Source organism: Aedes aegypti, chromosome 2 (genome assembly GCF_002204515.2).
Source record: "Aedes aegypti strain LVP_AGWG chromosome 2, AaegL5.0 Primary Assembly, whole genome shotgun sequence".
Lineage (NCBI taxonomy): Eukaryota > Metazoa > Arthropoda > Insecta > Diptera > Culicidae > Aedes > Aedes aegypti.
Genome location: NC_035108.1, coordinates 240,216,441 through 240,229,882, shown reverse-complemented (window position 1 = coordinate 240,229,882; position 13,442 = coordinate 240,216,441). Strand labels below are relative to the sequence as shown.

The window sequence follows — 13,442 nt, the reverse complement described above, 5'->3', positions numbered from 1 at the left end:
GCGCGCCTTCTTTCGACATTGAAGATTCGTGAGGGCAAAGTCAACGATCCTGTAGCTGCGAAGACGCGATTAGGATGGTGTATTTTTGGCAAACAATGTAGTACAAACGTATCGGTAGAACTTCTGAATTACCACTTGGATATGGAAAACAGAGAACTCCATGCACAAATGAAAACATTTTTTGGAATCGAGGAAGCGAGCATAACAGTGAAGCCCGAAGCTGAGGTTGATAAACGTGCGAAGCAGATTATGATGGACACTACGCATAGGATAGGCAACGCCTTTGAGACAGGTCTTATCTGGAAATACGATAATGTTACTTTTCCGGACAGTTATAGGATGGCGGAGAAGCGATTAGTGCAACTGGAGAAACGGCTGTCCAAAGATCCGGTGCTTAAGGAAAATGTCCATAGACAAATAGCAGAGTACGAGAAAAAGGGCTATACCCACCAGTTGACGGAAGAAGAAAAACGTTCCGTTGACCCAAGAAGAATTTGGTACTTACCCCTCGGAGTTGTTCAGAATCCCAAAAAGCCGAACAAAATTCGTCTTGTCTGGGATGCGGTGGCACGCGCCTGTGGAGTATCGTTTAACGATATGCTCCTTAAAGGACCAGATTTATTGACGTCATTAACCGCAATTCTCCTACGATTTAGACAACGGAACATTGCTATTTGCGGTGACATTAGAGAAATGTTCCACCAGATATTCATTCGTCAAGCTGATAAACAGGCGCAAAGATTCCTCAGGAGAACCTCACCTGACACGTCCCCGAAGGTCTACGTAATGGACGTGGCAACCTTTGGAGCCACATGCTCTCCGAGTTCAGCTCAATTTGTTAAAAACAAAAATGCTAGAGAATTTGAGGTGCAATACCCAGAAGCAGTTGATGCGATTATTAATAGTCATTATGTGGATGATTATCTAGACAGTGTTGACACTGTCGACGAGGCTGTCAACCGCTGGAATGAGGTGAAGTTCGTCCATTCTCAGGCGGGATTCGAAATTCGTAATTTCATCTTGAATTCTCCCGATGTCTTGCTTCGAGTAGAAGAAAATAGTGACACCAAGACTAAGTCTATGAACTTGGACCAAACCGAGCAGAAAGAACGCGTCCTCGGAATGGTATGGAAGCCGCAAACCGACATATTCACCTTCGAGTCTTCGCTGAATCCTGCCATTGAAAATCTAATCACGGAACGAACCGTTCCGACGAAAAGACAAGTACTACGTACTGTAATGTCACTATTTGATCCCCTCGGTTTAATAACGCATTTCGTAGTACAAGGTAAAATTCTCATGCAGGATATTTGGCGATCGGGAACAGATTGGGATGAACCGATAGCAGCGAATCTTCAAGACCTGTGGAACAAATGGAGCCGATCTTTGGCTTATTTGAATAGTGTGCAAGTTCCACGATGTTTTTTCAGTAATGCGAGCCGAAATGCGCTAGAGAACACACAAATTCACGTTTTTGTGGATGCGAGTGCAGAGGCATATGCTTGTGTTACGTATTTAAGGATCATTGATCGTGGACTTCCACGATGTGCACTAGTGGCTGGAAAGTCAAAGGTAGCGCCTCTTAAACCACTTTCCATCCCTCGTCTAGAGCTACAGGCAGCTTTGATCGGTAGTCGACTGATGGATAATATCTGTAAAAGTTTGAATATCCCTCTTTATAACCGATTTCTTTGGCTCGATTCTTCAACCGTTTTGGCTTGGCTGGGCTCAGATAGTCGACGTTACCATCCATTCGTAGCATATCGGGTTGGTGAGATTCTCAGCCTGACCACTGTCGACGAGTGGAGACATCTACAATCAAGATACAATGTGGCAGACGAAGCAACAAAATGGGGATCTGGCCCTAAATTTGATTGTGAGAGTAGATGGTTTAGTGGACCATCCTTCTTGAAGCAACCGGAGGAGTCCTGGCCAGTGCAAAAGAATTATACAGCACCCGTCACAGAGGAACTTCGTGCCGTCTACATGAATCATCATGTTGTTTCTCAACCGTTTGTTGATGTTGTTCGCTTCTCCACGTGGCAAAGATTACTTCGGGCAACTGCGTTCGCGTTGAGAGCTGTGAAAAGGTTTAAAGGGCAACAGTTACCACCGTGGTTATCAAGCGAAGAGTTTCGTAATGCGGAGAATATTTTATGGAAACAAACACAAATGGAGAGCTACCCAGATGAGTATGTAACATTACACCACAATAGCAAAAATCCTGAGCAGCTGAAGATGTTGGACCAATCAAGTCCATTGTGGAAGCAGTCACCTTTTCTCGACAGCGAAGGCATTATTCGGATGGACAGCAGAATAAAATCGGCACCAAATATTCGTGACCAAACTAAATTTCCAATTATCCTACCAAAAGATCACTATGTAACACAGCTTCTTGTTGATAGTTATCATCGTCAATTCCTCCATGCGAATAACGAAACTGTGCTGAATGAAATGAGACAGCGTTTCTGTATCCCGGCTCTACGAAACTTGATTAAGCGGACAACCAGAAGTTGCCAAAAATGTCGCATAGTTAAGGCAGCTCCACATCCTCCTCTCATGTCTCCACTTCCTGCGGTTCGTTTGACGTCATTCATCCGACCCTTTACCAATACTGGTATCGACTATTTCGGTCCTCTTATGGTGAAGCAAGGTCGAAGCATTGTCAAACGCTGGGTCGTGTTATTTACATGCTTATCAATAAGGGCGATCCATTTAGAGGTAGCCCATGGCCTGACCACCCAATCATGTCTGATGGCCATTCGAAGATTTGTGGCACGTAGAGGGGCACCTGAAACTATTTACTCAGACAACGGCACAAATTTTGTTGGCGCAAACAATTTGTTGAAAGAGCAGCTTCAAAAAATCAACGAACAATGTTCTGCGACATTCACAAATGCTCGAACTAATTGGGTATTTAACCCTCCTGCTGCGCCCCACATGGGTGGGGCCTGGGAAAGATTAATTCGCTCAGTAAAAACAGCGATGTCAGCGATTAGTGACCACCCTCACCACCCTAGTGATGAGGTGTTAGAAACTGTCACTTTGGAGGCGGAAGCAATTGTAAATTCAAGACCTCTGACACACGTGCCATTAGATTCGGTGGATGACGAAGCTTTAACACCCAACCATTTCCTTCTGTATGGAACACGAGGAATAGTTCAACCACCTGCTAAACTAGACGAAAGTTATGCAACGCTTCGAGATAGCTGGAAGCTAGCCAAGAATCTTGTGGACGAGTTCTGGAGACGATGGATTCGCGAATACCTGCCAGAACTAGCAAGGCGCACAAAATGGCACCATCCTGTAAGGCCTTTGAAAGAAGGTGATTTAGTCATCGTGTTCGACGAGTCCAAACGAAATGGGTGGGAAAGAGGTAGAATAGTCCAGGTCATGAGAAGTAAAGATGGTCAGGTACGTAAAGCTATGGTGCAAACAGCAAATGGAGTGTTAACAAGAGCGGCTGTGAAGCTGGCATTGCTAGATGTCGGCGAGTTGGGCGTGGCAAAGATTGCTGAATCTCGAAGTCACACGGGAGGGGGTATGTTGCCGACCCACTGTGCGACAACTGATAACGATAGTGTGAGTGTCGAGATCGGTTTGTCCGACGTCCACCATCCCACGAAAGATAAAGTCATCTGTCAGAAAGGAGCATAAAGATATAACAACGTGTAGTCGAACTGTTGAGTGGCAAATAGATTTAAACCTTTTATTTAACTATTATTTGGAGATTCACTATTGAAAATCTACTGTTGAATATTAGAAGAGGTTTGATACTATATATATTGCGTAAAATCAGTTAAATTCAATGATTTATTGTTTATTCAGGGTTAATCGATTTCGACTGCCAAGTTGCCGAGAAGATTAGGTTATCTGGGTCTGAGAAAATTATAGATTAATCGTAAGTTTGAATTGAATTTCATCCTGAATTATTGCCTATAACGTACATGATTATAGATTTGAATTTTCTGTTGGGAATTGATCATCATAAAATCTACCGGGCAAGGAAAGCGTACTGAAATGTAAGAAAAGCCTAACTATATAATCATACTATGTTGCTAATGGAAATCAATAAACTTCTAGCTTTAAGCTGCGCTACAGACAAGCTGCTAAAAGGCGTTATACCTGTCCTGGTGACGATCCCCAACACTACTTCATATTTAGTTTTTGAGTGATTATGGAATGATTTGGACAATACAGTCAAACCTCCTATAACGATTTTAATGAAAAAATAATTATTTAGCCAATTTTTAAACTTTTTATGGATTTTATTGTAAATGAAGATTTGAACAGTCTTAAAAATGAGTGCGCTCACTATTAGCAACATAGTTGCTCCATCAACAACGTTTCTTCAAGAAACAAAATTAAATCATGACGAAATCTATACGCACGGTGAATGGTGCACTAGTGTGCACGGTAAATGGTGACATAGAACGGTACGAGGCGACCTTAACATGAGATTTTCAAACATAATTTTTGAGTAATTTTTAGTTATGCATCACTAGTTTTAGATTTTTCCCTGAATTATTATATAATTGTACGCTACATAGTGGTATTCTAATACGCTTCAAATTATTTGGAAAAGTTATATAATTTTTTGAACTGCAAATTTTTCTTAAATGCACGGTGAATGGTAGCTTGACGGTAATTACACAAATCCTAAGAACGAAAATTCATAGACTTCTTCGTTTTTCTAAGAATGATAGTTATATAAATCATATGTGCTTCATTACGTTACTGAAAAGCGTTGCGTAATGAACCATTATGCAACTAAAATGCGTTGCGTAATGAGTCATTACCATACGTTTTTCAGTTGGGTTATAGACTCATACAACAATGCGGGAAAGTAGGCCTTTCCATGATGAGATAGCGTGATAAAAACAGCCTATTACGATGAGAAATTGCAAAAAAATCTTTGATTTTTCTCAAATTCTCAAACAAACAAATTTCATTTTTTGGGAATGCAATATTTCGCTTATTTTATGCACTATTTTATGCACTATCATCGAGGTATCAGGTATCGAGCATGAGGATGAACAAAATATTTGATTGAAGTTTTGATATTGTTCAACATTAAACTGTGTAAATTTGATGTTTCTTAACTTGAAAAACAACTCTCACTGACGCCATTTCGAATAATACACACCAAAAACATCTTTAGTTTTTACAAAAACCGTTTAAGTTTTTTGCTGAGTTTTGTAGGGTAATTTTTGGCTAATATTTCATGGCATAAGTGATAGTTTTCTAATGCATACGTATCCGTATACGTAAAATATCTATGCCCACTCTTCAACGTGTATGAATCAAATACGATCAAACTTGATAACAAAATTGTCTTTCTTACAGTCAAATTGCTGCATTATTAATAAAAACGCGTAGGGGAAGGGGTGGTAAAATGAACACTGTATCTTTTACCGAGAAAAAAAAATCGGTGAATTTTCATCATGCACGGACGATTTAGAGCATAAATCGGAGTGTTCGGGTTGATACGGAGGTCAATTGAAGTGAAATTCTAGAAAATCACGTTCGAATATTAGAACTAACGTTACTTTAAGCTCGGAGGTCTTGAGATTTTTCAGCGTTTTGAATATCGTTATGATATGATGTCAAATTTGATACCTGAATTATGATTGAATGGGTAACAATCATTAATGGATATGTTTTCGGTAATCCAATGAAATTTTTTAGAAATAATTGTTTGCTCACGTTTTTTGCATAACGTTTTACTACCAACAGCTGTTCATTTTAACCACGTAGTGCAGGTAAAATGAACATTTGCATCGTTTTTGTGCTAACGATAAAAATATGTTGAAATTTAGCTATTTTAGTCTGAGGTCGTGTCGCTGCTATTTATGTTGTTTTTTATGTTGTGCGATAGAGCCAAACTCCTCGTTTTTCTATCAGAAACAAGATGACATCTTTAAGGAGTTAATTTTACCACCCCTTCCCCTGTTTATAAGTAAGGTTCAAAAGGGCGTAATATGTGAATAGTCCCTTTCGAAACAATAAACAGAAAATAACATATTCAGATCACTATTTTTTTCGATTAAGGCAATTAAATTAGTTTTGGCCATGCTTTATTTTTTTCCGACTATTGTGCAGTGTGTTTTCCAAAGAAAGGTCAAAACCTTTCAGACTATGTAATCAATTTCTATATCTAAAATACATTTGCTTTTTTCTAGATATGTTCTACACTTCATCCGAAATTTATCAGTCGCAATCATTAATCACACTCTTAAAACTAAAGAAAATATTCATTCAAAGCATTTCGATGGAGACGCATGGTCGCCCAAACATAATTATTCCGTCACAACTCACCAGTGTCGTCTGGGTAGGACTCTTGGCAATGACCGTATTGTCATTGGAGGAGGGTTTGTCGCTCGTCGTCGAACTGCTAATTGAGTCGGAGTTTCTCACCAGATTTCTCGTTCGCCACTCGCTGTGACTTTGACTGTGGCTTATGTTGCTGCTGTGATGAACTGGGCTGCGATTGGTGCTACTGCTACTTGTGGTGCTGTTGGTCCTTCGGCTGGGTGACGTGTTCGGGGATATCCTGAAAAAGGCAAAGGAAATTTCTCCAATCAAATGAATGCGCTGACGACGGTTATGCACGTTTGCACGAAATGCGAAAGTTTAAAATAAAAGTTTTTGTACCGTAAAACAGCGCAGAACCGCTGAAAGCGAAAACAACATCTGAATGCATAAAATATGACGAAAAATACGACCGCAGTGAGCATAATTCAAATCTGAATGCAAATGGTAATCTTGTGGCGAACAAGAAACGAATGAAAGAACAAATCCATCTTTCATTTGCGCTTCGGGAATAATTCGCACCAACTTTCGGGCGAGATAAATCAAGTCCCATTGTTCTTTCCAATTGGCTTCCGGTTTGACCATAAGCAAGTACCGTAAAATGAGGTCTCATTGATAATGCGGGTAACGCGCATCCCACAACTTTTTTAGTGAAATAGCACAATATCTATTAATCGGTCAAGAAAAACACTAAACTAAGAAACTAAGTTTTGTTAAACATAATAAATGAAAACACAGATGGTACAAAAAGATATTAAAGCTCCTCCGTTTTACGGATTTTTTTTTTCTAGAGCCCGGATGCCGAATCAGTAATGTATTGTGTGATCATTATTTTGGACGCCATGATGTTGCTTTGGGGATTAAATCACTCAAGTGTTCCGCACTCCGTACAGATTTGATTGCCGTATTAAATTTTAACTGCATTTTAAAGTGTTTCGTGTTTTATGTGACAGCGGAGCAAAGAAAGATTTATTTTACCGCCCTTAGCGACTCTCCACCGCACGTAGTTTATCGATTATCTCAATTAGTTCCACAGCAGCTTACGGAGTTCCACTCTGGCCGAGACCCAGCATATGCAATGATCCGATAGGTCGCTGCCAGTAGTCGATAGTTCAAGAACGTAGTTTTTTGCATTCCCGACTTTTTCCTACGAGGAAAACAACGACGGAACCGATTTTCTGCTGTTTTCCAGACAAAAAGCTCAGACAAAGAAAAAACCTCGCGTAGTTTTTGGGATGCAGAAATGTGCACCCGTGCAAGGAGTCGATGCATGCCAGACATAACTACCAACATATATAAACCGGCAGCGTAGAATCGCAAACCAGAAGCTCGTTTACGCCGTGGAGAACGGTGTTGTGGAGAAAAGTCGTCTGGCCGTGGAGCAAAAAAAAGTCGTCGCGACGATTTCGATTTTCATCAGTTTTCTCCTGTGCTTGCTCTGGGTGCAGATTATGCGGTGCATTTCCGCATGCTTCGAGCTTTGGTGCGGGAAAGTTTATATGTGTCTTGCACTCTGTGTTAAGAAAATCGATTTCTGGGAATAGAGTTTTTATTATTCTACATCATGGTTATTCCTTTCTGTTGATGAGTGAAATTAGAATATGTTAGGATAAACAGATCATCTTCTTCTTGGCATTACACGTCCTTACAGGGACAGAGCCTGCCTCCAAGCTTACAGTTCTTATGAGCACTTGTACAGTAATTAACTGAGAGCTTTCTTTGCCAAATTTACCATGTTCGCATTCATATATCGTGTGGCTGGTACGATGATACTCTATTCCCAGGGAGTCAAGGAAATTTCGATTACGAAAAGATCCTGGATCGACCGGGAATCGAACCCAAACACCTTCAGCATGGCTGTGCTTTGTAGCTGCGGACTCTAACCACTCAGCCCATAAACAGATCATACCATTATGAGAAGCTTGAAGAAAAGAACTTGAAAACAATTAGAAACAGAACTACATTTCCGACATATTCGAAGCAGCGGGCAGTGGTCTATTAAGAAGAATAAATACTATTAAACTAGCAAGAATGAACGTTTCACATTGAATATAGGTCATGCTATCAATACCTAATTCTGTCTCTCGGACATCTCTTTTGTTGCGGTGACACGTGTCATCTCTGTCCAGTTCCCATCTTTAGTATGTCAGTGGAACGATTCCCCCCTAAATTTCATATGCACAACGATACCACATAAAAACGAAGACCCCATGAAACCGCAAAACTCCATTAAAATGAACCAGCCGCGTTTGAACTATTCCCATACCGCAATTTTGCCGGCTTCAGACAGGGCAACTATGCAATATACTGACCAGCCAACCAATCGTCCTGCTGTATATCTTCTGTTTTTAGCAAATTCCGATGGGGAACATTTGCGAGCCGATTGGAATACAATGCGCTGCTGGTTTCATCATCAGCCATCGAAATGACTTTGTTGATTAGCTAGGGGGACATAAAAACTTTCAGTTTTATCGTCGGAAATATTAGCTTAAAAGATAGAACTTGTCATACAGAATACAGATTGTATCAGTAGATACATACATGCAGGAATTTAAACTAAAGCCAACTCTCCATAAATCGATATTGGAGATTCCATCGAGTTAGGCAGGTAGGTATCGAGTTACAGAACACAAAACCAGTGCAATTGCGATTCAAGAGACCATCGAGTTAGCCATCAAAACCAACTTTTACTATGGTTCTCTAACTCGATATCGAGATATGAAATACCGAGTAGCTGTACTAGTAGTAGCTACTATTCTGCGTAAAAATGTATGGTTCTCATATAATAATTTTACTGAAACGTTACAGTCTCGGTACTGTGATATACCGTAAAACGGGGTATCTTTGATAATGCGGGTAGCTTTGATAGTGTGTTACCCACCACATACTAAACGAAATATCATAATTTCTGTTAATCGGTTAAGCAAAACAAATGCATTACTAAAGAATATTAGTATGACACTTCATGTCAAAGCTAATTTCATTTGAATCGAAAACATTTGAGGTTTAATTATACGAATATTAAAAATTGATACGATTTCAGCATTTTCAAAACGCTTACAAACAATCTGTTTGACGATCATTATTTGATGTAGTTTTGAATAGCTGGTCACTTATCTTCGACAGCCTAGTTATCATAGAACTTGAATATGGTCTCAAATCTCTTAGCGAAAAGCATTTTCACATACTGGGACCATTTTTTTAATCTAAGTCAGAAATTTCCATATAACGTTAAACGCCTAGAGGTATGCAATTCCCTTTAAATGGTACGTAATTCATTCAATTTTGTTCGGTTTATACTTAATTGTCAAAGTAACCCCAAAACAGAGAACCGACTTTCGATTATATGATAAATAATATATTCATTCCAAATAAATCTTTTGTCAATCTATCAACTGCAATCAATAGCTAGGATGCCAGTACTTGTTTTAAAAATATAAACTATAATTATTTGAAACAACATGCGTCAATATTCAAGTTTTCTTTGGAAAAACTTTCAAAGTTACCTCGTTTTACGGTACCTACAGTTTTGATTGACATTTGACTCCACAGTATTCCAGCACTGCTTGTGCTGAGTTACTTGTTATGTAACTCGAGTAGATGATTACAACAAAATTGTATCGCAATTTTATCAACATTTGACACAAACAACAAATTTTGCTTTATTTTTGTTAGAAGCCCTCTGAGCTAGTGGGGGTTATAACAGAACCAATTATTGAACTTTAACACTTCACTTCAATTAAAGAAAAAAATAAACACTTTAAGCTCTAATATGTTGCTTATCTTGGCAGATAGGCCTATTTCGTTTGAGACTTACAAACTTCGCAGACGGAATAGGCCTATTTGTCAAGATAAGCAATATATTAGAGTTAATAGTTATTTGCGCGCCTTACTAGTAATTTAAGTATTTTAGTTTTTCTTTTGTAGAAGTGAAACGAAGTATTTTTTTAAAGACACGGACATTATTTCAGCCATTTAGTTGCACAGACTGTAACTTAACACTAGACAACGGACAAGCATGCTCCAGTGGCACAGCCGAGAAACATTCCTGACGAAAAGTTTCAATGACTGAAGCGGGAATCGCACCCACACCCCATGTCACGGCTTAAATGCCTCACGACACTAACCGCACGGCCACGAGGCTTCTATTAGTTATAAGTTCTATTAGTAGTTTTCTTAAACGTGTTCTGATAATCCCTCCATTATCCATTATCAGAACATGATATGCATATCTTATTATGATATAATTTTGTTAGGCACCGTTATCCAAAGAAAATATTAAAACAAAAACATAACATAACACGCCTCTCACGCTGAGGACCTGGGATCGAATCCAATCCCCGAAATAGTCACTAAAAAATTCAGTGACGACTTCCTTCGGAAGGGAAGTAATGCCGTTGGTCCCGAGATGAACTAGCCCAGGGCTAAAAATCTCGTTAATAAAGATAGAAAAAAAATAATAGGGTGCAGAGCTACTTGGACACTTCCATGATTCACTATGGCATGTTTTTTTTTTCGGCAGAATTGTCTGGAACTTTGCTATAAGAAGCGCTACAGTATGACGCATATTGTGGCCAAATATGAGCTCTGTAGCTTTTAAAAAACCCCACTGCCGAAGTGAATCAAAAGTGCCAAGAATAGGATCCGGCTCCCTATGTTAATTTATTGAATATATTTCTATTTGTTTATTTTTTACAATTTTATAACAAAACGAAATAGTTACACATCTGTGCATTTCAAAAAAAAAAAAAAAATATTTGGGTATATTCCTTTTTTGTACTTATGATAATTGGATTTTTATGTCTTATCATACGGATCATTTCAATCAACAAGAGTTTAAGACTTTCAAAGCGAAATATATTTTTTTATTTGGGGAGAATGAAAGAAAAGTTTCTTTGGTTTGGTAAAGCATCCTAGTGGTAACAAAATGTTATAATCTTAATTTAATTACCGTAACCCGGGGTAACATTGATCATTTTTTCGAATATTTCTTAAATGATTCGTTCAAAAATGCAAATATAGCCAATTTTATATTTTTTAAACAAGTACTACCACCTATAGCTCATGACTATATACTGTATTTAGTTTTTTGAAAGATTTAAGAATGTTTAAAAAATGTTTTGTGCGACTTTTTTGATTTAACTGATATGGGGTAACATTAATCACCTATGTAAACAATGTTCGGTAATATTGAAAATGTCGTTACTTACTTAAATCATGGCCCCTGAAGTCGAATATGAAGGCCAAACGCTTACAAGTCATTTACTTTTTGAGTTATTTTAAAATTAAAAACACCTCGAACCATGGAATACGTCTAAAGGTAGGCAATTGCCTAAGGGAATTCTACATTCTTAGCAGTAATTCGTTAATGATACCTAATTGAGCGTATTTATAAAAGTTTTGACAACGGAATCGTTTTTGGCGAAGGCATTTTCAGTGCGAACCGCATTTTCCTTGTTCATATCGTTTGCAGAATTTATGTGAGACATGAATGTTCGGTAGTGTCATTCTCAACCATTAAAATCATTGTTTTGAAAAATTGACAAATTTACGCATAAGGTAAACGCAATGCACAATGGACCGAATCGACAATTTAGCCGGAAAAAAAGTGTTTTCTTTGTTCTCGTCGATTTTAGACGTTCGATGTGTTCAGAGAAGTTATTCGTAATAGAGTTTTGCATCTTTTAAGAAAAAAGTTAAATAGGGTGGCCCTTATTTAAGTTAAAATTTTGACTCAAACTTTTTTGTTTGATGAAGTACGTGGCTGCACTCTTCTGCAAACTTCTAGAAAATGTTATTTTGAACAACTTTGTCGAAGACACTTTTGATCTAACTCTTCATTTGAGCTAAGTAAATTGATTTTGAAACTTTTAACATAGGGTGGACCCAAAAAATCAGTTATTTAAATCTAACTTTTTCATTTTCAGTTTTACGTGAATGTGGTCTTCAGAAGAAGGAAGTAAAGATAAACATTTTTGCTGAACATCGCAAGTTTGTAATTCTTGTGATTTTGAAGTTATAAGCAAATTTAAGTGAAAAACTATGAAATCTTTAGATGCCCATAACTCATGGAGTTTTTCGATAATAGTTTTCTTTTAGTGGCATTCGAAAGGCCATACAATAGGCAACTTTTGCTGCAATAACTGTGAGAACGTAATTTTTGTAAATCGCTTTTAATAGCTTTTGAATATGAGAAAGAGAAGTACCAATCATGATTTGGAAATGTTCCATAAATGATAATACGAACTTTTTACGAGATGAATTATTCCGATCAATGTTACCCCACTGATCAATGATACCCCGGATTACGGTATCGACTTTTTGCATGTGATTGAATACTGAGTTGTTGCGACATAAGCCCAATTTTAAATTGCTTTTTTTATATAAAAACATACATTTTTCTGTCTATTGTCCCAAATATAAGGTTTTGTTAGAATTTTCATATCTGAACTGAATCTGTTATCTCGTATATCAAACAGTATTTTAGTTTCGATACTTTGTATCAAACATTATACAGTGAAACCTCCATGAATCGATATTGAAGGGACTCTCGATTCATGGAAATATCGAGTCATGGAACAGCAATCCTTTGGAAAGCTGCTTCTATGGACCATCATAGTAACCATGAAATTTTGTTTTTAGTATGGTTCCATGAGTCGATATCGAGTCATGGAACATCGACTCATGGAGGTATTACTGTAACCGGGTTTGATATGTTTTGATAGTTTTGCAACATATTTTGTTATATTTATGTTACAATTCATACAACTTTTTGTTATGTTTTAGCTATTTTAACAACATTCTGCATCAAGTTTGTAGCAACCTATTTTCGATAATATCTTTATATCATTATAACAAAAGCTTATATAATTTTGTTATGTACCCATAGTTGGGTTACTCGATATTGAATTGCACGGTGCTTCCCTGACCGTTATTATCAGAAAAAATCTCCATCAAATCTGTGCTCACCAGTCGTTTTCTAAAGCTAAGCTGCATGTCTGAGCAGAATTTTAAAGAATGTCATAGGGCTCGTTTTAAAGTTACGCCTTTTTGATTGTATAAGTCCACAAATTCAAAGGAAATCTGAGATATTTAAACGGATTTCTATTGGCCGTGGTTATCAGAAGAAA

General features: G+C 37.9%; 1 protein-coding gene across 5 annotated transcripts in view; it reads right to left on the bottom strand.

Moving 5' to 3' along the window:
- Nucleotides 1-13,442, bottom strand: part of LOC5577722 (rho GTPase-activating protein gacF) — a 410,293-nt gene that overhangs the window by 179,225 nt on the left and 217,626 nt on the right. For all 5 annotated transcript variants that reach the window (XR_002500441.1, XM_021844557.1, XM_021844559.1 and 2 more), the window contains one exon: nt 6,319-6,553. Coding sequence is in view for 4 of the 5 variants with exons in the window: in XM_021844557.1 (XP_021700249.1) it covers nt 6,319-6,553 (235 nt within the window). In the remaining variant the exon portion in view is untranslated. The remainder of the gene's footprint in view (nt 1-6,318; nt 6,554-13,442) is intronic.